The sequence below is a fragment of the Peromyscus californicus genome, unplaced genomic scaffold (genome assembly GCF_007827085.1).
Source record: "Peromyscus californicus insignis strain IS unplaced genomic scaffold, ASM782708v3 Scaffold_19__1_contigs__length_69161282, whole genome shotgun sequence".
NCBI lineage: Eukaryota > Metazoa > Chordata > Mammalia > Rodentia > Cricetidae > Peromyscus > Peromyscus californicus.
The window spans coordinates 2,598,560-2,625,297 of record NW_026294491.1 but is presented as its reverse complement, the minus strand read 5'-3'; the positions used below and the strand labels follow the sequence as shown (position 1 = coordinate 2,625,297).

The 26,738-nt window shown below is 53.4% G+C and overlaps 2 protein-coding genes across 3 annotated transcripts; both read right to left on the bottom strand.

Moving 5' to 3' along the window:
- Positions 1–78: 78 nt before the first annotated feature.
- Positions 79–16,520, bottom strand: LOC128114330 (complement C4). Its single transcript, XM_052744247.1, has 41 exons — positions 16,390–16,520; positions 16,101–16,293; positions 15,474–15,675; positions 15,208–15,278; positions 15,037–15,125; positions 14,760–14,842; positions 14,552–14,648; positions 11,586–11,691; positions 11,379–11,511; positions 10,944–11,059; positions 10,677–10,853; positions 10,348–10,533; positions 10,033–10,218; positions 9,467–9,625; positions 9,086–9,212; positions 8,862–8,936; positions 8,429–8,623; positions 8,233–8,344; positions 8,071–8,141; positions 7,686–7,825; positions 7,355–7,564; positions 6,832–6,883; positions 6,657–6,746; positions 6,325–6,534; positions 6,132–6,207; positions 5,894–6,050; positions 5,682–5,798; positions 5,419–5,590; positions 5,015–5,247; positions 4,774–4,941; positions 4,169–4,228; positions 2,827–2,920; positions 2,561–2,747; positions 2,364–2,454; positions 2,182–2,256; positions 1,551–1,653; positions 1,314–1,403; positions 1,140–1,238; positions 927–1,010; positions 527–659; positions 79–385 (listed from the first exon to the last, which is right to left on the bottom strand). The coding sequence occupies exons 1-41, from the start codon at positions 16,452–16,454 to the stop codon at positions 244–246; spliced, it is 5,226 nt and encodes a 1,741-aa protein (XP_052600207.1). The 5' UTR covers positions 16,455–16,520; the 3' UTR covers positions 79–243.
- Positions 16,521–17,275: 755 nt separating this feature from the next.
- On the bottom strand, positions 17,276–26,685 carry Stk19 (serine/threonine kinase 19). 2 transcript variants are annotated; one of them, XM_052744246.1, is made up of 7 exons: positions 26,511–26,685; positions 26,188–26,324; positions 19,988–20,080; positions 19,486–19,625; positions 18,053–18,150; positions 17,795–17,942; positions 17,276–17,608 (listed from the first exon to the last, which is right to left on the bottom strand). In XM_052744246.1, the coding sequence occupies exons 1-7, from the start codon at positions 26,608–26,610 to the stop codon at positions 17,563–17,565; spliced, it is 762 nt and encodes a 253-aa protein (XP_052600206.1). In that variant the 5' UTR covers positions 26,611–26,685; the 3' UTR covers positions 17,276–17,562. The 2 variants fall into 2 exon arrangements, with proteins under 2 accessions (XP_052600206.1, XP_052600205.1); XM_052744245.1 differs by having other exon boundaries at positions 19,988–20,083; positions 26,511–26,678.
- Between the last annotated feature and the right edge of the window lie 53 nt (positions 26,686–26,738).

Sequence of the window (26,738 nt, the reverse complement as noted above, 5' to 3'; positions counted from 1 at the left end):
GAGTCCACAATTACACAAACCCAGCAAAACCTGGGTGGTGGTGGACTGCTCTACCTACAGACAGACACACAGGGACACTTTGCTGTCAAAAGCTTTTATTTATGCCTGACCCTGGGGCTGAGTTCAGGGGTCCGGAGTCCTGCACTCTCACACCTGGCCCTGGGGCTGAGTTCAGGGGTCCAGAGTCCTGCACGCTCACACCTGGCCCTGGGGCTGAGTTCAGGGGTCCGGAGTCCTGCACCCTCACACCTGGCACCCTTGGCTGCTGTACTCCTGGAGGAAGTCATTGAGCTGCGCGCAAGCCGCCCGCTGGCGGGTGCTCCGGCACAGGCGCTCAGAGGGCATCTCCTCGATCCAGCTGTTTGAGTCCAGCAAGTACTGAGGGCTGCAGGTGACACGGGAGGGGTCAGGACAGGTACGGGAGGCACTTGGCTTTGGAGGGGCAGAGCTAGGTGCCTAGGATCTGTCCCCAAAGGAAGGCCACAGACAGGAGGAGAGCAGGGGATGGAAGGGTCAGATGACTTACTCTCCCTTGAGGTCACTGGTCACTCCATCCAGACCCATGATCAAGTATTCTTTGTTAGGCTCCAGGTGAAGACGGCAAGAGGCCCGGACCAGGAAGTTGCGGGTCTGACCTACCGAAGCCTTGGCATCCTTGGCTGGGGGGATAGAGAGACAGAAGACATCAGAGGAGAAGGGAGGGCCAGGAGCCCAGGTCAGGGCTCTGTGCAGATCCTGACAGAAGGAGTTGTTGCTGACTATTTACGAACAAGCCCAGGTTCCCAAGGGGATGGGGAGGGGAGGGGATGGGGAGGTGGGGGGACAGGGGCTTTGCATTCGGATTTTGAGCTTTCCCAATTCCAAGAGGCCCCACACCCAGACCTCAGCCTCCAGCACTCCCCAGCCCACCCGCCTCTCCTCCCTACTGAAATGCAGGACTTGGGTGATCTTGGTCTCAAAGAGGCGGAAGGCAGCTCTGCCATCTTCTCGGAGAACCTTAACCTGGAAGCCTGGGAGGGGGAGGAAAAAGAAGGAGGAGTGGGGAATCAAGGAGGCCACGGGTGGGCTTAGGGGAAGCAGGAGACCTAGGAAGCCCAGGGTGCGGGTGCCAAGCAGGATGTGGGCCAAGGGGGACTAACCGTACTCCACTCGGGGATAATAGCAGGCAAACTTCATCCTGTAGCCATCCCTGTCCTGCTCCCCTCGCTCCAGTGAGCGTCGCTGTCGAGGGCACTTCCCTAAGGTCAAGTGTCAGATGAGACCAGCTTGGCCTCCCCAGCCATCTTCCCAGCCCCACCCAGGCCTCATCTCACCCTCAGCACACTGGCAGACGTCTGCAGAGCACAAGGTGGATAGGAGCTTGCTCTTAGTAGGTGCAGCATAAAACACAGAGCACCTGTGATCTAGAGAAAACCAGCAAGGAGTGAGGCCCGTGCCTCTCCTCTCTGCCTCAGCATCTCGTGGAGCCCAGGTCTCCCCCGCACCATGGTATCCCTAATGAGAGGGTCAGTCCCCATGATCTTGCATGTCAGAGCATCCCAAGTGCTCACCGGGACTGTAGTAGTCGTATAGGACAGCGCTGGCCGGCTGCACCAGCCCCACGGCCACCTCCTGCAGGGCTCCAAAGCCCACACACTCCCGGGTGGTTGGGACCTGGCACCAGGACAGAAGCCTGCTCAGGGCCGGGCCGCTGGTTGCCTTCGCCTGCCCGGTTCCTGCTTGGTTCCCATGACCTTATCTCCATCATCCTTCATGGTCTGTCATCTTCCTGTCTCTAGACTCTAAGCACCGGTCTCCAAGGTCTCCAATGACTTCACTGCTAAGACGGACCTTGTCCTAGTCTTCACCGCCCAAGGCCCTCGGCTGAGTTTCACTACAGGCACACATTCCCTGTGAGACCCTCTATGACGTGGGTTAGCTTCTGAACCAACCCCGCCTCACCCGGCCACCTCTCCTTTCCCAGGAGCACAGTGTCCATGGTGGTCTCCACCTCTCCCTGGCTCCCCATAAACCCTTGAAGGCTGATGGTCGCCACGCTGAACTCACAGACCCATCCTTGCATTGAGCTGTGGCAGGACCTGAGTTCTCCAAGGCTCTCTGCCTCCCAGCCACCTCCCCACATGGCGCCCTCATCACCAGCTACTACATCATCTGACCCTTACAACACTTCTCCCCACTCACCGAGTCGAAGTACAACAGGACATGGGGCCCATCGGTCTCAAAGTGACTCACGTAACGGTCAGAGAGGGAAGTCAGCTGCAGGGAAGGGGAGACGGCCACAGGTCATCGCATGTGACTGGGGTGCTACAAAGATGAAGCAGGGCTCCTAAAGACAGAGGGTGACTGTGGATGGCTGATGGTACCTTCTCCAGGTCAGCCCTCAGGGCGTGGAATCCACTCAGGAGGGTGATGTCTGCGATTGCCATGCCAGACAACCCCACCTTGCCGTTGCGCCTGCAGGGAGGAGGGGCCAGCTGTACAGCCTGAGGTCCACGCTGCAGCCCCGCCTGCCCGGCCTCTCCCCACCACCCCATTTCTCCAGAAAGCTCCCAGCACCCACCAGATGCACACGGTGTACTGCACTTTGGACTCCGGGTCCTCTGCCTCCACCTTGGGAGCCTCCCTTCTGCGGCGGCTCCGACGACCCTCAAACAGCTGCAGGGGCGTCACTGGCTTCGAGTGGGCACCAGGGTCATCTGCGGCTGGCATCTCATACTCGTAGTCTTCGTAGTCCTCGTTGGCTTCCCCTGTGCAGGGCAGTGGTGAGGAGGTCCTCGGCCCATGTCAGCCCTGCAGGGCTCAGGACCCACCGACCCCAGTGCTTACTTGTGTACTCTACGTAGCCCGTGACTGTCACTTCCATCTGGAGGTCCTGACAGGTTGTATTCTTCAGGTTCAGGACATTGTAGGTACGAAGGACCTGGCTCAGTCAGAGATGGGCCGAGAGAGAACACAGGACACAGACGGCACAGACTTGAAGGGTCTCCTGGGCAGGAGGATCTAAGGCCCCCAGCTTCTCCCACCCCCCACCCCCACCCCAGTGCAGAACCCACTAGAACACTGGGTAAGCTGTAAGTGCAGTGAGGAGGCCAGGCCACCCTGAGAGCCCAACCTGCCACCAGAGGGCAGAGGAGCCACAGCAGGAAGCCCTACCGTGGCTCCTGGCCGAAGCTAGGGAGATGGTGATGGGCAGAGCCCAGCTGTGTAAGTCACAGGACGAGGGTTAGGGGGAAAAGTCTGGCTTTTTTTTTTTTTTTTTTAAGGGTTTCGTGTGGTCTAAGTGAAAGTCTGAACTTTCCCACTTGACAACTGGGCCAGAGTTTCAGTTTCCTAAAAGACAAGGGAGGTGGCATCTACAAGGCCTGAGCCAGCCCCACAGCACCTCAAGGAAGTGACCAAAAAGGACAGTTCCTGCAGTCACCCCAGAACATACCCTGTTTTGTCCAAGTATGCCCAAAACTGGTAAAACTATAACCACCGCCAATTAAAATTGTAGCTACAGCCTGCCTAACCAATTGTGTCTGAGGTGACCTAACTGTTCCTAGAATTCCCCTAGCTGAGCTTAAGAGGGGACTGCGTGCTCCTTTTGGGGTCACCATTTTGTACAGGTGGTGACCCCACATGCAGAATAAACGTTCTTGGTCTTTGCAAAACCATCTGAGTCTGGGGTCTTCCTTCGGCATTCTCAGACCCTTTCATAAGCTGGCCTCAACCTCATTGTATAGCAAAGGCGACCTTGAGCTACCGATCCTCCTCCTGGCTCCACCTCCCAAGCTCTGGGACTTCAGGCATATGCCATCCTTCTGGGAAGTGGCACGTTTTCCCAGGCTGTAAGTCTCACTGCTGTGCGGGGCAGCGTGAGCGCAGTAGGAGTCACCCGGGCCAGAGGAGGGAGGCAGCGAGCCTCACGGGTGGAAGGGGCTCCAGGGGCCAGCTGAGGCACACAGGAAGAAAAGGGGCATGGGGTCCTGTGGACAAGGGACAGGCCCGGCTGAGGACCAGGATCTGCAGGTGAAGGAAATAGCAGATACCCAGAAATGGGGGGAGCCAGAGCAAAGACGAGGCTCAGAAAAGCATCAAGGGACACCGAGCAGCCAGAGATGGCTTGCTCCGGCCCAGCACGGAAGCTCTGCCCACAAGGTCCCCACCCCGGCCCCGCTGGCCTCACCTTCAAGGTGCCCTTGCTGTTTCCTCCCACCTTCACGCTGATCTTGCTGCCCAGCGAGAACTTCCAGGAGGGAGAGAAAAGCAGGTCAGAGGGACAGGGGACAGATCCCTCAGGGCAGCCCAGCCCAGCCCCTGTCCAAAGGCTGATACTCTGCTGCAGTATCTCTCTCCAGCCTCCTAGACCAGTGGTTCTCAACCTGTGGGTCATGACCCCTTTGGGGGGTCAAACAACCCTTTCACAGGGGTCACCTAAGACCACTGGAAAACAGATAGTTACATTAGGATTCATAATAGTAACAAAATTACAGTTATGAAGTAGCAATGAAAAAAATTGTATGGTTGGGGGTCACCACGACCTGAGGAACCGCATTAAAGGGTCATAGCGTTAGGAAGGTTGAGAACCACTGTCCTAGACCCTGGCGAGAGCTCTGCAGACACGCTGTTTCATGGGTGAGGGAAGGAGAGCCCAGTGGTCTGACCACACGGCCAGAAGAAAGTCAGTCTTCCCACAACGCCTCAGGAGAGAGGTGGGCTGGGCAGGGATGGGGAGTGCTCCTGAGCTGGCCCAAACCCCACAGCAACCCCATCAGGGAGGGGGTGGGTCACCTTCAGCTCCTCCTCCAAGCCCTTGACTTGGTGGTTGTTTAGTTGCAGTGTGTGAGACTTGAACCCATCGCGGCCCAGGGAGCTGAGGGTCACATTGAGTGACTTCTCCTCCGTGGTGTGGGAAGCAATCCAGTATGCAGACAGGGCGTCCAGGGTGACCACTGTGTCCTAAGGAGATTAGGCTAGGAGTCGGGCACCTGATCTCAGGACCACCTACCCAGAGCCCCGTGGCTGCCCCTACCTGGGTACTGCGGAATGCCCCTGCGAAGCTGCCCTGGTGGGTGAGCCAGGTTGCAGCCTTGTTGGCCATTTCTCCGTTGCCCTCCCTCAGGAGCAGGTGTAACAGGCCATAGGCTGTGGTTTCAATCCACAGGGCTGGGGCCTGGGGCACAGGTTCTGATGGGCTAGGAGAGGCCGGGGTGGGCGACACAACGTTGTCCTGAGAGCCAATGACTGAGCCCCAGTAGAGGTTTTCTGGAAGGGAAGGAAAACCGCAGTTGGAGCTGAGCCAGCAGGCTCTCTGGCACCCCCTGCCAGCTGCCCCTGCTTCTGCTCCGCAGCCATGAAAGGCCTTTTCAGAGTCTTTGTCTCCACTCAAGAATCCCAAGGGTCCCAGGCACTCTGCCAGGGTGCCTTCGCCCTCACCGGCCGTTTCCTCAGCCATGGCCATCAGGCTGTTGTGGGCAACATTCCTCAGGTCCTCGGAGGCCTTGGTCAGTGTCAGGGCATAGGCTGTGATGGCGGCTGCGTGGGCACCCAGGAGCCCGGCACTTGCCCTCTGCCCTAAGAACTCATTTGCCTTGGAGATGGAGGCTTCCTAGAAGACAGCAGAGCCCTGAGCTGCCCGCCTGGGATCCTGGAGAGGAACAGCTGGGAGCCGTGAAGGGCAGCCGTGCCCATTTCCTTACCACTCTCTGCTTCAGCTGCTGGTCACTCCCGTCCTGGAAGACGGCCAGCCCGTGATGAAGGGCTATGACCACGAAGGCGGTGAGCGCCACAGTCTCATCATTCCCTACCAAGCCCCCCTAGTAAGGAGAGAAAGAGACTGTCAGGCTGGGGTGCAGAGGGACCCAAGCAGCCTTACTGTTGACGTCCTCAGGGACCTCTGGCATGCTCGCACCTGCATGCCTCTGTGGATGACTGGACACGGGTCGTGGAATGAGCCATCACCCAGCTGCTGTGCCAGGAGCCAACCAGCTGTCTGCTGAAGTTTCTCTGGGGAGTCGCCCACCTGCTCCTGGGCCAAACTCAGAATCTTCAGCACAAAGGCCGTGAGCCTGGAGGGGAGGAGGGATGGCTGGAGACCCAGCTCGTGGTGTCTTGCTCTCCCGCTGCCCTGAACACACCCCTAGCCTCACCAGGTGCTACTGTCCCGGTGTAACCAAGCCCCAAAGGAACCATCTTTCTTCCGAAACTGCTGGATCCGCATGTGGCCTGGGAAAGGAGAGGTGACTGTGGAGGTGACCTGCCCACACTCCTGCTGTCTGTGCCTAGGCTGTGCTCCCCGTGACTCCCCCAGCTTCCCTCTCTAGGCTCCCAGCTGCCCAAAACCTTTCTGGATCAGATCCACAGCGTGGTCCTTGGTCTCGGGGGGCAGTTTACTCCACTGCTCTGTCTTATCCAGGTAGTGGGAAGCAGTCAGTGTAGGAGCCAAATAGACCATGGTTTGTTCTGCACAGCCCCGGGGGAGCCTCAGGAGGGAGGCCACACCTCCTGGGGATAAGGCGCCTTCAGAGCCCAAAGTGTCCAAGGGTTCAGATGCTATGAAGGAGGGAGAAGGTGAAGACGAGGCTGAGGACCCAGCCTCAGAGGCCAACACAGCACCCCCACAGGCTTCGGGTGCACGCAGGTACTCACGGGAAAGGTCTGGACCAGCCGCCTACCTGTAACCCTGACGAAGCTGCTGAAATCTCCATCAGGGATGATGTTGGGGTCAGAGCTGCCAGGAATTTCCAATGTCCGGCCTCGGTTATCTAGGGAGATGAGAGGAGCTGGTGGTTGGCCCCTGTGCCTCATAACGCCCCTAAGGAACTGGTGGCTGGAGCAGGAGGCACTCACCCATAGGGTTGAGTTCGTAGACCATCTCTTCTCTGTGGATGGCCCCTTCCTTCTGTCTCAGGCAAAAAATGGAGGGCGGGATCAGCCAGGACTACACCTGCCCCTCCTGGGGCAGACACCCCAGGAACTTGGAGGGTAAACTTCATGGATGGGAACAGGGACATGGCTCATTTGTCTACCATGCACAAAGTCCTATTTGACTCCCAGTACCACAAAAATTAAATGACATAGAATAAACTACTTTGCATGCCTGTAGTCCCAACAGTTGGGAATGATTACTGGAAGTTCAAGGCCAGCTTGGGCAAAGGAGTGAGTTTGAGGCAAGCCTGAGCTATATATCTAGCCTCTGTCTGAAAATAAGTAAATAAATCAATAAATCATTTCAGAGACGGAGCTGAGTCACGATCGTAGTTCTAAGGTTACACATGCACTAGGTTTGGGCACTGAGCCCTGGCCCGGCCAGCAGAATGCTGAAGGATAGAGCTGGGAGCCCAGGGGGCCTAGATGAGGAGTAGTCACTTACTTCAATTTGCAGGATCTTAGACACGGCATCTCCCACAGGGGCATCAAAAGACCCTCGAGCCACCACTTTCAGGGACACGGCGGCGGCAGCTGTGGGCACCACAGAGAAGGCGACGGGCCGGGCAGAGCCTGCAGGCACCAGCACTTGCTGGGCCAGCCTTCCACCACCAGCCAGGCACAGCCCTTCCACTGGGGACACGTGGACACTCACCTGGGCACAGGGAAACAGGGATGGACGGAGCCCTAACCCATCAAGACCACCACCTGACCCGTCCCGGGCTGCACCCTCCCTCCTTCCCACCCTGAGTGCTCAGGCTCCCATGGGGTCTCACAGTCAGCTCAGTATTCATATAGTTGTAGAGAACAGGCCGTAATTCAAGCTGCTCAAAGCGGCGGACAGAGGTGGGCAGCCGCAGATGCAGGTGGAATTCTCGGAACACTCGGACACGGGTCGGTGTGGCCACACACAGGCCTGTGGATGGGAATATGAGGCAGGGGCAGAGATGGAGACATCAAGACCTCAGGCCACAAGGAGATGGGGTCTGGGAATGACCTTGCTCTGCTCTCAGCTTTGAGTTGCTCTCCGACTAGATGCATGCCAGTGAAGATCTTCCCAGACCCATGGGCTCCACCCCCATGCTGGGATCAGAGGGCAAGGCAGAGCCAAGGGAATGGGAAGAGAGCAAGCAGCCTGAGGTCCGGGCAGGGCTACCTCACCTTTGCTTCTGGACAGGCTCACACCATGAATCTCCCATGTGGTCAGAGAATCAGGGAGCCACAGTGTCAACCTGTGGTAGGACATGCAAAGAAGCCACGTCACCCCCCAGGACTGTCCCCAGACCCAACCCAGAGGCAAGACCAGGCACCCCAGGCCCTCACAGTCTGCTGCGGTCCACGGTCTCCACTTTCCAGAGCCAGTTCTCCGGGAAGAAGCTGCGCACGAGGATGTCATCTTCATCTATCAGGTCTTCCTCCTGCAGCACCTCCTGGGCTGGGGTGGGGCACAGGAGTGAGGAGGGGTGTTGCGTCCTCTCGGGCACCACTATCTGTTCCCCAGCTTCACCTGGCTGCTCACCTCGGGCAAGGCCCGCCTGGCTCCTGGTGTAGTTCTTGCGCAGGTTCTCAGCAAACAGGCAGCAGGACAAGAAGGGCTCCCGGCAGGCCGGCTGCCGCACTCGGGCTGCCCGCTGCTCACAGGTGCGAGCCATGGGCAACTTGGTCAGTCCATCTTGGCAGCAACGCCTGGTCTCTGGGGAAGCATACTGGCCCACTGCTGGGCCAGGGGAGGCTGGGCAGGTGTGAAGGACTGGAACCTGAGCCCCACCAACCCCTAGAACCACCAATACACGCTTGGAGAAGAGTCAGGAGGCCGATGGAGTGCACCACCCAGCCTCTTCTTCAGCCCTCAGCTTCCTAGCCCTCAATACCACAGCTGGTGGAGGGAGCTGCGGACAGAGAGGCAGACCCCCCCTGGCCCCGGGCACAAGTGCAGAGCTCCCAGGACTCACACTTCTCACTGGCAGCCTTCTGGAAGTTCACGGTTCTCTTTTGCCGGCTTTTCTTCTCCTTGGGACAGCTCAGGTCTGGTAGAGAGCAAGAGGAGCTCAGCCCCCCTCAGCCCTGCCTTTTCACCCCTGAAGAGTGTTCCCCCTAGCCTTTCTTCCTCCTCCCAAACTCACATGGATCCCCTGCCTCTGCCTCCCAGTGCTGGGATGACTTGCTCCATTCTTACCCTCCCGGATCTGACTTAGTTGATCTCCATCAGAAAAGGCCAGACCAGCAGCCTGGAACACCTGAAGGGCATTGTCCCCACCTCCAGGACCACAGCCCAGGTTGTAGCTGTTCATCACTTCAAAGACCTAGCAGGATAAGGCAGGAAATTCTGGGAGACGAGAGCGGCTGAGGGGCAGCACCTGCCACTCCGCTGAGGGTATTAGGGCAGGGCTAAAACAAAGACAAGAGAGGAGTGGGGAACTAGAGACCAAGGGCAAGAGAGGAAGTGGCCAGGACCCAGGATCCACGGCAAGACGGAGAGAGGCTGTGGGGACTGAGTGACTGGAGAGCTAAGCCCCAGAGCCTAGTGAGAGGGAAGGATGGCGAGGACCTGACAGACCTTGCTCATGTCGAGGGGTTTGTGAGACCTGCCACCCACAGCATACAGAGCTGTGTCCACAGCTCCCAGTGCCACCAGGGCTTGGGAGTCCGTCTGAATGTGGAGCTTCATGCTGTCCCCATTACGATACTCCTTGGCACCATCCACATTCAATTCCAGCTGGTAGAAATGGAACATAAAGGGCAGTCAGCGGGGGCAAAGCGGGCTAGGGATGTGCACCAGGTTAAAAGTGTGTGTCATTCAATCATGAGGACTGGAGTCTGAACAGCCAGAAACCAGGTGGACATCAGGGCATGCCTGTAATTCCAGCCTTGAAAGGCAGAGACAGGGGATTCCCAGAGCACGGTGGTTAGAAAGACTAGGCATATCAATGAGTGCTACGATTCACTGAGAGAAGCTGCCTCAGGGAATAAGGCAGAAGAGCAATCCAACATGATTCCGAGCTCTCCATGAGCACATGCATACATGTGCACACACACCCATGCGACATGTGAAATACACACACACACACACACACACACACACACACACACACACACACACACCACCTTTCCAGCCCCAGTCACCTTGCCCTCACAGTCTCCAGGCTGGACATTGATGAGCAGGGAGTTGGCCACTGGGAGTCCCTGATGATAGCAGTAGACCACAAAGTAGAAGGAAGGGGCCAGGTGATGGTCCACCAACACGGAGATGGAGGTCACGGACCTTCTGGGCTCCCGACTCATGGTCATGATCTGGCCCCGGGAGAGAATCTAAGACAAGGAGGAGCAGTGAGTGGTTTCCTGATCGGTGTGTGCCCTGCCCCCAGTCCTGAAAGTGTGCCCGGCCTGCGGAGACCTTTGCCCCAGGGCCAGCACTCCTATACTCCAGGGCCCACACACCATGTAATAGTAATGAGAGAAGGTGGCCTCACGGATGCCCACAGTTCGCAGGTTCAGGATGAGGGTGTCCCCCACACGAGGGGCTCGATGGTCTAGTAGCTCGATGGACAGGAAGCCAGGGCTTCCTGAAGGTGGGGCTTGCACGGTGAGCCTGCCTATGGCTGGGTGGAGCAAGCCTGCAAAGACCTGGAGAGAAGAACGGGGAAGGGCAGGTCTATGTCAAGGACCCAAATACACCACCCCTCCTCCCAGACCAGGGACACTCAGGAAACAACTCATGAACCCACCCCCACCCCCATGCCCATCTCCAGGGTTCAGGGAAGCACTACCAAGAGCTGAAGTTCTGTGGTAGTTGGTGGGATGTGGATGGAAATGCTGACTTGGCCAATCCCGTTGGTGTTCTGCTCAAAGTTGACAACTTTTGAGTCAGAGCCAGAGAAAAATGTGGCAGAAACTTTGACAGGGACATCAGAGGCTATCGAACCTGACATTTCTCGGACCACGGCCTGGAGGAACATCGGTGAATTTTAAAAAGGCATCCTCAGGACTGTGCGGCCCACACCCTCCCCCGCCAGTCCTGCCCTTCCAAGAAGAACCTGCAGCAGGAAGGGGGCTCCAGGCACAAGATGCCGCTTGGTGTTGCTGAGATCCAAGGAGAAGGCAGATGACACAAAGCGCCAGGATGTGAGTTCTGCCTCCTCCATCTCCCCTCCTGCAAGACAGAGGGCAGAGGGGTGGAGGGCAGAGCCAGGAATGGTTCAAGCATTGCTTCATCTCCACGTGTGTGCACAACATGTTTATCGGGTAGGTAAGTAGACAGGTGAATGACGCAAAACAATAAATCAAAGGAGATGGGAAACAGGACCAGAGAGACCTTCTCCTGGGTCCTTCTTGGCTGTGCCTGAAATAAGCTGGTAGACATCAGTACTGGGGATGAAGAGCTAGGCTGATGGCCTAATTTGCATTTTAAATGTCCCCTCTGTGTCCTCAGGGGCAAGGGGTTGAGGTGACAGCGGAGGAAAGCCACCCACCTGGAGACTCGATGATGGCTGCAGCTGCGTAAAGACGCAGCCCCTCCAGGTCTCCGATCCCAACATTGACTTTATCCAGAGCAGCCTGGAACTGGTCCTTTGAGATGGAAACTTGACTCTGGCCTTCCACCAGCTAAGACAAAGAAAACAGGATGCCAGTGAGGAGTCCCCTCTCCCGCTCAGTCCCCTCCTTCACCGCTTTCCTACCTTGGTCTGGGTCTCCAGGCCCCGCAGGAAAGTCCTCTTGCCATGCTCATCCATGAGAGCAAAGCGAGTGTACGCCACCCCCTGCACGGGCCTCCCGTAGACATACCTGTTGCCACAGGGAGATGGGAAGGGAGCTGAGAGCTGGGGAAATAACTCAGCTGGCAAAGCGTTTACTACGCAAGCACAAAGACCTGAGATCGACACCCGAGAATCCATGTAAAAATGCCAAGGGTGACAGCTTCCACTTGGAATTCCCGCAGTGGGGAGGTAGAGGCAAGGGGATTCTGGGGGCTGCCTAGCTAGCCAGTCTAGCCCAGTTAAGTGAGTTCTGTGCCAATGAGAGATTGTGTCTTGAAGGAGATGGACAGAGGCTCTAAGGATGCCCCCTGAGGTCGTGCCCTACCACCACACACATGTACACACACGTGCCCTGCACACAGACACAGACACAGACACACACACACATCTTCACATGTACACACACGTGCCCTGCACACAGACACAGACACACACAGACACACACACACACACACACACACACACACACACACACATCTTCACATGTACACACACGTGCCCTGCACACAGACACAGACACACACACAGACACACACACATCTTCACATGTACACACACGTGTCCTGCACACAGACACACACACACACACACACACACATCTTCACATGTACACACACGTGTGCTGTGGGATGGTCTGTATGTCAAATTGCTCTGATTGGTCAATAAATAAAACACTGACTGGCCAGTAGCTAGGCAGGAAGTATAGGTGGGACTAACAGAGAGGAGAAAAGAAAGAACAGGAAGGCGGAAGGAGTCACTGCCAGCCGCCACCAGGACAAGCAGCATGTGAAGATGCCGGTAAGCCACGAGCCACGTGGCAAGGTATAGATTTATGGAAATGGATTAATTTAAGATATAAGAACAGTTAGCAAGAAGCCTGCCACAGCCATACAGTTTGTAACCAATATAAGTCTCTGTGTTTACTTGGTTGGGTCTGAGCAGCTGTGGGACTGGCAGGTGACAGAGATTTGTCCTGACTGTGGGCCAGGCAGGAAAACTCTAGCTACAAATGGCGCTCAATGTGTTGGCAAGAGTTTCCACCTAAAACCTGAGTAAAAAGATTCTAAAACAGAGCTAAAAACAGTTCCTAGTTGTCTCTTTCAAGCTAGTGGCAGCCTGCATGTTTGAGCTACTATACTATCTACTATGGCGGGTTTCTGGCATGCGTGCTCGACCTGCAGTATGGCAGGAATGAGGCCTCTGCAAGTGGCACATTAAGCTGTGTGGTGGATTTAGCCCTTGCTAGTACAAAAAAAAAAAAAAAAAAAAGAGGTTTCTGGGCTACACGCTGCTTTGATAGAAGCATAGACCCACTATTTCTGAAAGTTGATGGCTCCCAGAGCTGGCAGAAAACGTAGCACTGCCATGTTGGGAAGCTGAAGTGGGCGGAGCCAGCAGCCACAGCTCCGTTTCAGTCTTAAAATGCTGCAGTTTAAAGCAATCGGCTCAAGGTAAAATAAAAAATAAGCCACGTAAAGATGGCTACCACACAGAGAATCTGGATTAAGTTCTCTTTGATATTCGTAACTGAAGAAAAACATTTGATCATAAAAGCTGTTGAGTTAAACCAATATGGATATTTTAAAGGTACCTTGACTTCAAAATTTGGATGTAAGGATATGTTGCTTTGGAAAGGAGGCTCTGCTTTTGTTTCCACAGAAAGCCAAAGGCTATGGATTTGTTCCAGATTAAGATACATCAGGTTTGACCAGCCAAGACCCCCTGAAAGGTCTCCGATGACACCAAGGCCCAGATGATCCAACATCCAGAACTGTTTCAAGGCAACTGGCTCAGACAATACACCTTCACGGACTACTCCATGATCCTAAAATTTTCTTTATGTCCCCATGAGATACAGCGCCCCCCTCCAGCAGGAAGTAGTAAGAGAAGCTACGCCCAAATTCCCAAATATACCAAGCTGACTTTGGAGATGTGTAAAGGTTAAAACCTTCCTTTTTAAGAAAAGAAAAGGGGGGCCGGGCGGTGGTGGCGCACGCCTTTAATCCCAGCACTCGGGAGGCAGAGGCAGGCGGATCTTTGTGAGTTCAAGGCCAGCCTGGTCTACAAAGCAAGATCCAGGAAAGGCGCAAAGCTACACAGAGAAACCCTGTCTCGAAAAATCAAAAAAAAAAAGAAAGAAAGAAAAGGGGAAGTGCTGTGGGATGGTCTGTATGTCAAATGTGTTGCTGATTGGTCAATAAATAAATCACTGATTGGCCAGTGGCCAGGCAGGAAGTATAGACGGGACTAACAGAGAGGAGAATTGAGAGAACAGGAAGGCAGAAGGGAGACACTGCCAGCTGCTGCCATGACAAGCAGCATGTGAAGATGCCGGTAAGCCACAAGCCACGTGGAAAGGTATAGATTTATGGAAATGGATTAATTTAAGCTGTAAGAACAGTTAGCAAGAAGCCTGCCACGGCCATACAGTTTGTAACTAATATAAGTCTCTGTGTTTACTTGGTTGGGTCTGAGTGGCTGTGGGACTGGCGAGTGACAAAGATTTGTCCTGACTGTGGGCCAGTCAGGAAAACTCTAGCTACACACATGCCCTGTACACAGACACACACATGCACATCTTCACACGTACACACACATGCCCTGCACACAGACACACACACGCACATCTTCATCCCAGCACTCAAGAGGCAGAGGCAGATGGACCTCTGTGAGTTCAAGGCCAGTCAGGTATATACAGTAAGTATACAGTAAGAGTAAGACTCTGTCTCAGGAAGGAAGAAAGGAAGGAAGGAAGGAAGGAAGGAAGGGAGGGAGGGAGGGAGGGAGGGAGGGAGGGAGGGAGGGAAAGGAGAAGGAGAGTCAAAGGTGGACAGAAGCTGGGCTTTGCATGGTGAGTCCTGGGTGTGGGACTAGAGGATAGTGGTTACCTGGCCTGGATGTCTAATTGTATTTCATCCAGATGGCTGGGCACTGTCAGGATATATGGCTTCCGTGGGGTGATCTTCACTTCAAAGTTGGGAAGGACTGAATGAGGGTGAAGAGATGTGGGTCAGGGACTAAGCAAGGGTCCTGCAGAGCTCCTCCCCCGGGGCTGCCCTGCCTCACCTCGTCTCCTCCCCTTACTTCAGCGCTTACCGTATTTCTTCACTTCAAAGTGGGTGCTGCTATTGGACTGCAGGCTGTCTGAGAACCTCGCTGAGATCTTCCAGGTCCCTGGCCTGAGATTGGGCAAGGCGGAGAGTTGGGCTACCCACCCACAGACAGCCCACGGCCTGAGTCCTCCGGAAGAGGTGTGGGGGCACAGGGTCAGAGCCCCTGGAATGTGACCCTGTATGTCAGGGGTGGACATGCCAAGGGAAGCAGGACTCGGGGTGGGGTAGATCGAGGGGTGCCCTGAGGTGGGGGAGCTCACTCTGAGATGTCTGGAATCATGAAGTCATCTTGGAAGATGGATGTGGGAACGAAGACCTCCTTCTTCCGCACACGGAGGCCATGAGAGTTCTACAAGGGGAGTCAGTGTGGTCAGGTGGGAGACCACACCAGTAGTGCACAGGGTCAGAAGGGTCAAAGGTCAGGCACTCACATCCACCGTGACCGTCAGGGTGTCAGTGGACGGGCGCATCTTGTGATCCAGTGCAAAGACTCGGTAACGAACTAAGAGGGAGGATGAGAGGTAAGAGTTCCTGGGCAAAGGCCAGGGACTACTGCAGGGAGGCAATGGGGAGAAGCCCGCTAAGCCGCCCTCTGGGGTGCTGCTGTCTGTGGAGTCTCCTTACACAGAGGGTACCAGACATGCCCTGAGCAGCCTGGGAGAGAGGCAAAGCAAAGGCCCCGAGGCCGGAGGCTCACCCCGCTGGCCAGGGTTGTAAACAGGCTGGTCAGTCTGCACAAAGATGTGTCCACGGCGAGAGGAGAACAGTAAGTTGACCCCCTGAGTGTCTGTGGCTTTGGACATTGTGTTCTTTAGCCACGGAGACTGAGCCACCAGCTGGACATGGGGGGCTCTGCGCAGGTCGAAGAGGCCACAGCGCCTCACATCTTCCAGTGGAACCTGTCAGGAGAGGGGAGGGGGACTGTCCAAGAAGAAAGGGACACAGAACCCAAGACAGGGACACCAAGACCACCGGGCCGGACGAGCGGAGGGAGGAAGTCAGTGAGGAAGACAGGCTTGAAAAGCAACAGAAGGGCAGCCGTGATGGCGCATGGCTGTAATCCCGACACTCGGGAGGCCAGAGGAGGGCTGCTGAGCCTTCACAGGCAATCTAGGCTATACCGTGAAACCGTTTCAAAGCCAAAAGGAGACATAAAGCGAAAGGCAACAGAGGAACCAGGTAAATCTCAGCACTCAGAAAGCTGAGGCAGATTGCCATGAGTTCAAAGCCAGCCTGTTACATAACAAGCACCCATCTATAATTAAACAGGCGACAGGGTGCAGCAGGGAGGCCTGAGGACCAGCAGGGGGTGGACACTGGTTACCTCGAGGCTGAGAAGCACAAAATCATTTCCTGAGCTGAGGGCAAAATTCTTCTTTGGGGAGCAGAGGCCACCATTTGGGTTTCTCAGGAACACTGATCCTTTTACTTCCTGTCCTGGAGGGACATCCTGGAGCTGCACCCCCACTGACAGAGGGACCCCCAAATTAACCACAGAAGGGGAGAACAGGAGCAACCTGGGAGAAGAGTGAGGGTACTTCAGACCCAGCCTAACCCCGCCACCCCACGCTCCCTCACCCCCGCCCACCCAAGCCCAAGTCTTGCCCCAGGACCTGGGCTTCTGCAGAGACAAGGCAAAGAAGCTGAACGCCCAGAGCAGCCCCCAGAGGAGCCGCATGGCTGGAGGGTCCAGGAGATGTCAGACCTGTCTGGTCTGATGTCGGCTCCCTTCTGATCCACCTAGGGTTGGGGCAGTTTGACTCTGGACCTTGCTCCTCCCCTCACCCAGATGAGCCGGGAAACCACGTGATGGCCAAGAATCGCAACTGGCCCTAGGCCCAGTGCTGGGGAAACAGCCCAGACATCAGGGTCTCTGAAGAAATCTTGGCCCCAAAATGAATCTTGTTTATTCCCAGTACCAGGCACCTCCCTTAACTGTGTGTGAGTGTGTGAGTGTGAGTGTGTGTGTGTGTACATGCACATGTGCTTGCCCATGTGTGAACCTGTACAGCTCCAACATGGCACATGGACAGGACAGTTGAAGTTCCTAACAAAACAAGAATGGCTTTGGAGAACCTTGCCTCTTACATTCAAGACAGACTGAACTGGTCTTCTGCTTGGTATAGGCTCTAACAGAAAGCCTGTGGTTCAGAAGATGGGGTCCAAGCCAGGCGGTGGTGGTGCACGCCTTTAATCCCAGCACTCGGGAGGCAGAGCCAGGCGGATCTCTGTGAGTTCGAGGCCAGCCTGGTCTCCAAAGTGAGTTCCAGGAAAGGCGCAAAGCTACACAGAGAAACCCTGTATCGAAAAACCAAAAAAAAAAAAAAAAAAAAAAAAAAAGAAGATGGGGTCCACCCTCACGCCCACAAGGAAAATGGCCTGAGTAACCCTTGTTTTCTCTCTGAACTATGACAAAATGCTCAGCCCTAACTGTGGCTTCACCCTATCCACAAAGACACCTGCACACATGTCCCACTAGACAAAGGAGCCGAGAAGAAGCACAGGCACACTATTTTATTTGGCAATTTCAATCAGACACAGAGGGCAGAGCTTTCTGCTCCCTTCACCAGTATCCCCGGCAACCCCACCTTCCTATCCCCCTGGCATGGCTCCTGGCTCCCCACCCACAGAAGCGCAGAGCTGCTGTGCACACAGCCCAGCTCAGGTCGGAGCCCCAGCTTGCAGCAGCAGAGCCTGGCGCCCATCCTGGTGACCCGCTCAGCCACCCTGGGGCAGCGCTTCCAGGAACCCCACTCAGTGAGTTGAAGAGTCCAAGAGCCGACTCCTCACGTATCTGGCAGGCGAAGGAGGGTTCCAGAACTGGTGGGAACACTGTGTAAGAGAAAAACAAGACTGGAGTCAGCTGCCTAGGCCCAAAGTGTGAACACTCAGAACTTAGCACAGTGTGCGCCTGAGTCCCAGAAAAGATGAGAGGAACCGGGCCTCACTAGTGAATGAAGAATGACCGGGGACACCCAACCTTGGGCCACTGCAACTTTCCTGAGATTCAGGACTCACCAGTCCACCAGCTGGGCTCCAATGAGGTCGTGCACATGGTAGGCAAGGCCGAGCCGCACTGCTGAAGGGGGTCTACGGCCCAGGAGCTCCGACAGGAGAAGCTCCCGGTACTTGGCCTTTCGTACCATGCTGAGTACAGCCTGGCGCCCTGGAGGAGAGGTGGCCCAGGGAAAGGAAGAGGTGAGTCAGACATGGAGACCTAAAGACCCCCAAAAGGTGTTCTTGAGGTACTGAGGACTTGTGCAGTAGACACCATACCTTTAACAAAGCACTTAATGAATCTCCCAGCCCCAGGCACGGCCAGCCACCAGCTCCCAGCATCTCGGACGGTGAGGACACCAGCATTCACCAGGTACCTGCAGGTGGTGGAAGGGAGGCCAGGACGATGCAGCCAGCTCTGAGAACTGCACCCCGACCGCTGGCGTGGGGACACTAAGTGTCCAGAAACAGGCAACCCAAGGCGGGGCCCACTTACCCTGCCGGCTCCACCATCCCTGCCTGCCTGAGCATCCCTCTGCATTTTCTTCTCTGTAACCTCGTGTGTGTGTGTGTGTGTGTGTGTGTGTGTGTGTGTGTGTGTGTAACCTCGTGTGTGTGTGTGTGTGTGTGCGCGCACACACACACACACACACACACACACACACAAGCACATGGAGGCCACGGGTTTACATCAAGTATGTGCAATCACCCTCAACCTTTTTTAAAACATTTTTGTTGTAGGCGTGCAGGTGTTTTGACTACATGTATACCACATGCATGCAGTGTCTGTGGAGGCCAGAAGAGGGCATTAGATCCCCTGAGATTGGAGTTACAGATGGTGTGAGCCATTTTGTGAGTGGTAGGAATCGAACTCAGGACCTCTAGGAAAGCAGCCAGTGCTCTTAACCACTGAGCCATCTCTCCAGCCCCATTCCCCCTTTTATTTTTTTGAGACAGTGTCTCTCTATGTAGCCCTGGCTGTCCTGGAACTCACTATGTTGAACAAGCTGAACTCAGAGATCCACCTGCCTCTGCTCACTAAATGCTGGGATTAAAGGTGTGAGCCACCATGCCTGGCTTGACCTTGTTTTGTTAAGATAATGTCTCTCACTGAACTGGAGCTCATTGGTTTGGCTACACTTTGCTGACCAATGAGCTTCAGGGATCCACTTGCCTCTGCCCCTTCAGCACTGGGGTTACAGATACCCGCTGTGCTCAGTTTATGTGGTTGTGGGACTGGAGCTCACAGGTCCTCAGGCCTGCACAGCGGTACTCATCAAGCCAGCCCCGTTCCTCTGTGATAACTGCTTGTTGATTAAACAGCTTCCTTGGGAGGCTTCCCTGACCACAGGCCCTGAGATGTGCCTGAGGAGGGAGGGTCCTCTCAGGGCCCGCCATAATCTATAAACTCTCTCCACTCAGCCCCTACCACTTCCCAGGGGAGATCAGTAAGTTAGGAAGCAGGAGGCCAGACTTAGGTGTGGTGCCCCAGAATCCTTTTGTGCTGAGACCTTGGTCAGTACTCCTGCTAGGGCTCAGTATCTGGAAGCCTCTAGCTCTGCCAACCTCCACTCCAAGGCTCTCCCCAAGGCCTGTCCTCCTGAAGCACACGACACTAAACAGAAAAGGCAGCTCACTGAGAAGGAGAGAGACGGGAGGGCAGAAAGAATGGAGCTGCAGAGGCTTGACCTATTGACCCCACCACGTCTCACGTGATCTCCGGATCTCTGAAGCCATACGTCTGTGTCATCTGGTCCTGCTGGAAACTAAGGTCCCCACAGGCTGGCAGCACCGAGGCCAGGAACTTCTGCACCGCCCCGGCACATGGCCGGCCATCGCAGGCCTTGAGGACCTGGAAGCAGAGTTGATGCCTGTGACCAGCGTGACCCCACCCTCCACTGTGCTCCTCTACCCACTTCATCCCCAGGACAGCATCCTCTTCCTGACTCCTCTCCCCGGGTCCTTCCACTTCTCAAACCCTTTCCCCTACTTCCTCCCCATGCTTCCTCCTCTCCCTCCCCCTATCCTACCACTTACCAGAGCTCTGTGCCCTGTTTATGAGATGTAGGCTAGAGATGATGGTCCTTTTGTTATTTTTATGCCCAACTTCCCTGCCCATCTCTCTCTCTCTCTCTCTCTCTCTCTCTCTCTCTCTCTCTCTCTCTCTCTCTCTCTCACACACACACACACACACACACACACACACACACATACTCTGGTCTTGTAGTCTTCAGTGAAGATAATTCCATGGGCATCCAAGTCAAAGCCTAGCTGGATGATCTTGATCTCTCCCCGCTCTTGAAGCTCCTTCTGTCCCAGAGATGAGAGTGGAAAGAAAGACATGGTAAGACAAGCTGAGCACTGGGGCAGGGAGTCCAACTGCCCGTGTGTGTGTGTGTGCGTGTGTGTGTGTGTGTGTGTGTGTGTGTGTGTGTGTGTGCGTGTGGTGGGATTAGGACATTTACCATGAATGGAGACATTCAGGTAGACCATCCAGCAGCCTTTCCCAACGAGTCACCTACCTCTCACATGTCAGCCTTATGAGTTGTGAAACAATCACTATAAACATTTTCTAAGACCTTATCGCTCACTACATTAAACAGTGATGAAGGTATAGGGCACGCTTTTAATCCCAGCACTCGGAGACAGAGGCAGGTGGACCTCTGTGAGTTTGAGGTCAGCCTGGTCTACAGAGCTAAATTCCAGGCTAGACAGAGCTACAAAGTGAGACCTTGTCTCAAAACGACAAAAAAAAGTTTTGCTTAAACATTAAAAAGTCCACAAGATCAGAGGAATTACCAGATAGAGTAGAGCAAACAAAGACTCAGAGAGAGAGGAAACACCGAGGGGCGTTTGCCGATCTGAGCAAATCTGCCCAGCACATGGACAAAAATAACTTGGCACACACAAAGCAAAGCTCAGAAGACATGCAACCACGGGATTATCAAAAGGGCCATCTTTAATTATACCGCTATGTAGCAGGAATGTGTCTTCTCAAAGCACAGAGGGGTGAGTATACTTACTATACTTCATGATGCTTTGGGCTGTTTGTTTTGTTTTGTATTTGAAACACAGTTTCTCTGTCACCCACTGGGATCCTTCTGACTCAGTCTTCTGAGGGCCAGAGTTATAGACCTGAACCACAGAACCTGGCTAATATTGCTGTAGATTATGCTCATTGTTAATAAAAAACTGACTGGCCGATAGCAGGGCAAGAAGAGATTGGGTGAGACAGCCTGAAGCAGAGAGAATGATGGGAGGAAGAGGGGCAGAGTCAGGAGAGGCCTGGGCAAGTAGGACATGTAGAAAATGAGGTAACAAGCCAAGAGCCACACGGCAAAACAAAATAGAAATATGGGTTAATTTAAGTGTAAGAGTCAGCTAGTAACAAGCCTGAGCTATCGACCAAGCATTTATAAGTAACAATAAGCCTCCGAGTCAATTATTCAGGAAGCAGCTGCCAGGTATTTGGGAACAGGCAGGTAGGAAAGAAACATCCGATTACATAATATATAATTTATTAGGCATTTTAGAAAGAACTAAAAGAGAGGTGTTTTAAGGTTCTTGACATGAGTAAATGATAAATGGAAATGGAAATACTGATTTTTCTCAACCTGGTGACTACACACTGTAAGAACATATGAAATCACCATGTCACACCCTAGCAGGACACACAACTTTGTTAAGTATAAAAGACTATCTTATTCAAAATTAAAACAAAAAAACAAAAAACAAAACAAAACCAATTATGCCACTAATGCTGAAACACAAAAAGCCAGGCTGAGAAACTACTAGTAGGCAAGGATAAGAAGACAAAGCAAGCTTAGGGCTGGAAGACGGCTCAGTGGGTAAGGTTGCTGCTGCAGAACCTGAGAACCCGAGTCCAGCCCCTGGGATCCACATGGTGGGAGAGAGAACTTAACCCCACAAGCTATCCTCTGACTTCCCCACATGCACCATGGCATATGCACACACAGACAAATGCACAATAAGTAAATAAATAATTTGGAAATAGGATATCAGTATGTAGCCCAGGTTGGCCTCAAACCTAGAGATCCACCTACCTCTGCCCCCAGAGTGGTGGGATTAAAGACATATGCCACTATACATGGCCAAAAATAATAATAAAATACAAAATAATCTTTAGGGAAAAAAAGGTGAAGGTTTAAACACATCCTAGCCAGTTATGGTGGCACACACCTTTAATCCCAGCACTCAGAGGGAGAGGCAAGTGGATCTTTGAGTTCAAGGGTAACCTGGTCTACACAGTGAGTTCCAGGTCTTCCAGGGCTGCATAATGAGACTCTGTCTCAAAAACAAAACAAAATAAGAAGTCCCAGCAGAGAATTTAAAACTGAGACATGAAGTCAGTGAGTGAAGACCTCAGTGACTGTGTGGAATACATTACTACATCTGGATGAGATCTGTTAATCTGGGGCTGGGGAGACGCTCAGTGGGTAATATTTGCTGCTTCTGCAGAGCACCCAAGTTCAGTTACCATGTCTGGTGGCTCACAACCACCTGTAACTCCCCAGCTCCAGGGATCCAGTGCCCTCTTCTGGCCTCTGAGGGCACACACACATGTACATGTACACGTGTACACACACACACACACACACACACACACACACACACACACAGAGCCACAAACAAGTAAAATACATCTTTTTAAACAAATTACTAACCTAAGGGAGATTATAAACTGTTCAATACAATAATATGAGATCCAAAAATACTGACCACGGAAGTGCCTTAAAGGCACTTAAAGGTTCAAAGAGAAGATCAACGTCTATTTAATTTGAGTTCCAGGAGAAAGCAACAAGAGATGATAAAGATAAGGACTTTAAGAGCTGGTGACAGGGCTGGCGAGATGACTCTGCCTCCAAGCCTGCTGACCTGAGTTTAACCCTCCCTTCCCCAAGGAGAGAATAGATTCCCTCTAGTTATCTTCTGACTTCCATATACGCACACACACAAATGTAAAAAAAAGAAATAAATAAAAAGAGCCAATAACAAATCCAAAAAAAAAAATCACAGGAGTATATGAATCCAATTCTCATAAATATACAGAACAAAGGAATAAATAATCAATGAAGAAACAGAGCATTTCAATTATAACCTCAGCTAGAGAGATTAGTAATTGAATAATTTTTTTCAAATACACATATATAACATTTAGCAAAACAGGCCATGCATGGGGTCATCGCCATCTTGTGTATATTCTCTGGTCACAAAGTCACATAAGCCAGAGAGCCAGTAAGAGCATAGTAACAGAAGTCTGGGGTATGGGGCACAGCTCTTACTAACCCCAGACAAAGAGGATCACAAATGAGGTAGGAAGATGCTTCTAACACATCACTGATGAAAATATAATTTTAAAGCTTAGATGAAATTCATAATTTAATCAAAAATACATTCGTTTCACAAGAATAAACAAATTGGAATAGGCTGATTATATGGAAACCTATAAAAGTGGATTAACTATGGTTACAAAAAACTTGGAATAATCTTAAAAATATCCAGCCAATTCAACAAGAATTGAATAAATAGTGTTGTAGTCTGTTCTTCAGATTGCCGAAACTGGGTAATTAATACATGGCAGAAATCCTTACGATGTCCAGCACCAACACCACAAAATGATGGCAGTAAGGAGCAGGGCCCCTGGAAGGTATGCCTTGAGGGCCACATCCTCATGAACTAAAGCCCTGATGATAAGAGGCTCCGGAGAGTTGCCCAGTCCTCCTCTCTGCCACTGAGGACACAGTGACAACACAGTCTTGGAAGCAGGGAGAGCCAACCCTCAGCAGACACTGTGTCCGCTTTTACAGCTGTAAGAAATGAATTCTGCTGTTTCTAATGTAGACTACACAGCCTCTGGCATGTTCTTATAGCAACAAGAACAGAATGTAAGACATACAGTATGATCTCACTATCAAAAAATTCATGAAATCAAGCTGTTCTTGATGAACATACACACACATATAGTATACATAGAACACACACACAACGGACAGTTACAGCGGTCAGATTTATGGAGGGAGCTGATCATGGTCTATAGTTTGCCTACATGAGTATTTTTTTTGTAAATGTTTTAAAGGCAGGTGCAAGCCCTATATGGTGGTGCACACCAGTAACCCCAGCACTTAGGAAGTAGAGGCAAGAGAATCAGAGTTCAAGGTCATCTTCAACTACTCAAGTGAGCTCCAGGCCAGCCTGAGGTACGTGAAACCCTGCGCCAAACAACTCAAAAACCAACGGTTAAGTGTCATGGTGGGCTCCTGAAATCCCAGCACCAGGGAGACTGAAGTAGATCTCAGGTTTAAGGCAGTCTGGGCTACAAATTAAAACCATGTTTTAAAACAAAACAAAACTTGCCGGGCGGTGGTGGCGCATGCCTTTAATCCCAGCACTCGGGAGGCAGAGGCCGGCGGATCTCTGTGAGTTCGAGGCCAGCCTGGGCTACCAAGTGAGTTCCAGGAAAGGCGCAAAGCTACACAGAGAAACCCTGTCTCGAAAAACCAAAAAAAAAAAAAAAAAAAAACAAAACTTTAAGTTGTGTGAACATGTTTGTATTTCTCTCATGCAATTCCTATAGATTTTTGAAAAAAAAAAAAAAGTGTGTTCTGTGAGGAGCAAGTGCCGTGGCCTGCATGAGGAGGTCAGAGGGCAATTGTGGGGTGCAGTCCTCCACCACACGGGTACCAGAGATGGAACTCAGGTGGGCCGCCGAGGAGCACCCTTTACCCTCTGGGCCATCTCACTGGCCCAAAATAATTTTTTTTTTTTTTTTTTTTTTTTTTTTTTTTTGGTTTTTCGAGACAGGGTTTCTCTGTGTAGCTTTGCGCCTTTCCTGGATCTCGCGCCGTAGACCAGGCTGGCCTCGAACTCACAGAGATCCGCCTGCCTCTGCCTCCCGAGTGCTGGGATTAAAGGCATGCGCCACCACCGCCCGGCGGCCCAAAATAATTTATTGATGTTGTGCTGGATAAAGAAACTCCATTTTAAGCTAGGCATCCATATTGGTACCCACTAGCCATTTGTCTGTGTCCAGTTCCTGGAAAAAGTTCCCAGTAACCCTGACTCAGTGACACCCCCCCCCCATTCAGAAATGGATGGCATGACTACCTACTTGTTATGACTGATTGACCTTTGGCTTCTGTCTCTGCTTACACAGACAGTCAAGGACTATCTGTCAGTGGCCCTGACTCTGCAATCTGGGCAGAGCAGAACAGCTCCTGGCTTGCTGTGCAGATACTAAAGTTCTTCTTGTGTTTTTCACCTTTAAAAACCCTTCCCTCACTTCCCCTTCGAATGGCAATCTCCAAGCTGTGGTGGCTCAGGTCTTTAATCCCAGCAAATCGAGAGGCAGTGACAGGCAGATCTCTGAGTTCCAGGACAGCCAGAGTGAATATAGAGAAACCCTGTCTCAAAAAAAAAAAAAAAAAAAAAAAACCAGAACAAAGGAATGGCAATCTCAAGTTTAGCTCAGAGATTGTCGTCCTGCTAGCCTTCATCAATAAATCTTTCAAATATAATTGGATTTGAGTCTGCAGTCTATTCCCAGGGGTCAGAAACCCCATAACAATGTTCGGGCAAAGCTAAGCAGGAGGACCCTGTGAAGGATGCTGAGAAGGAAGCGTGGAGAGGAAGCCGGCAGCAGCAAGGCTTTCATGGTGTTTAAAACCTTTGACTCAGGCAGTGGTTTGTGAAGAGTTCTAATAAAATAGAAACTGAAATCTGTCCACTGGATTTAACTGGGAGGTGAATGTGATCCGTAAGCCTTGTCTCCAAGGATCCTGTGAAGCACTCCTTCGCAGTTTAAACACTGTGTACCTACGCACCGTGTGTTCTTGTCTGAAGAGAGACAGCCCCGGCTTCCATCACCTTCTAAACCTGGTTACAAGGTTAAGGCGCTCCTCTGCTCTCCCTAAGGATCTCATTCCACCTCATGACTTTTACTTGTGTATGGAAGGGCCTAGAATGATCTGCAGCCGTCATGGCCAACTGTCTAGTACATGGATGTATCCATCAGCTCCAACTCAGCCAACCACCGGGTGCTTCCTTCCTCCATTCGATCCACTAGTCGGTCCCTGGGACAAGCTGGGAGTTCACACTAGACGCATCTCCCCCTCACTCATTCTGCTACCGAGGCCTTCAGGAGCGACCTCCAGCACACCGGTGCTCTTTAACCTTTCCCAGTCAGATGGGAACAGCACAGAGAGACCTGTGGGACCTGACGTCTGCCCGCAGGTCCACACCTCCAATGCTCCCACCGCCCGGGAGCTGCTCTGCATCCGCCTTGGCCTAACGCCTGCCTGCCGAGGGGGTTGGTGGGCAGTGACGGGGGACTCGGCGAGTGCCCTGGAGGCTGCGGGCCGGGAGGGGGCCGCTGAGGTCTCCCGGGCGCTCCTCACCAGCTGCAGGTCGGCCACCGTCCTGTCCGGCAGGAGACTGTACACTTGGCTCCTCAGCGCGATGGGCGGCAGCGCGTCCTCGAACAGCCCCCGGGGGAACAGCTGGACGAGCTCCCGGACCGCCTCGCGCGCGGACCCTGTCGGGGAGCGCGGGGTCAGGTCGGTGCGTGCGGGGACCGCGGAGAGGCCGCCGGCCGGGATCGGACGCCCCAGCCCTCGGCCAGCCCGCTGCCCCGCAACCGGGTCGCCATGGTTACCTACCCTGGGTCCTCCTCCAAGGGTCGGTACCCTCGGGCCCGCCGCGCCCGGGTTGTCATGGTTACCTGCGCCCGCCCTCAGAGGATCCGCTCTCACGGGCCCCGGCGCCCGCCGCCGCTTCACTCCAAAGGCCTCCGACGCTAGGAGTTGTCTCTTGCGATTCATAGCCCGGGATTCCACGGTTCCGGGAACAGAATCCCGAAGACAGGGTCTTCCGGCGCAGAATAATGACGACTAATGACGACAGGGCCTCTGGCGGGTCGCCCGAGTTTGACAACGCGAGGCGCGTCCGC

Coding starts and splice junctions, on each gene's coding strand:
- LOC128114330 (XM_052744247.1), bottom strand. CDS start 16,454: ATGCGGCTCCTCTGGGGGCTGCTCTGGGCGTTCAGCTTCTTTGCCTTG. Junction 15,279..15,473: donor TTACAACCCTGGCCAGCGGG/GTGAGCCTCCGG, acceptor CCTCCCTCTTAG/TTCGTTACCGAGTCTTTGCA. Junction 14,843..15,036: donor ATGATTCCAGACATCTCAGA/GTGAGCTCCCCC, acceptor GCCCAATCTCAG/GCCAGGGACCTGGAAGATCT.
- Stk19 (XM_052744245.1), bottom strand. CDS start 26,610: ATGAATCGCAAGAGACAACTCCTAGCGTCGGAGGCCTTTGGAGTGAAG. Junction 20,084..26,187: donor CGGTGGCCGACCTGCAGCTG/GTGAGGAGCGCC, acceptor TCTCTGGGACAG/AAGGAGCTTCAAGAGCGGGG. Junction 17,609..17,794: donor GGAGCCCAGCTGGTGGACTG/GTGAGTCCTGAA, acceptor TCTCTTACACAG/TGTTCCCACCAGTTCTGGAA.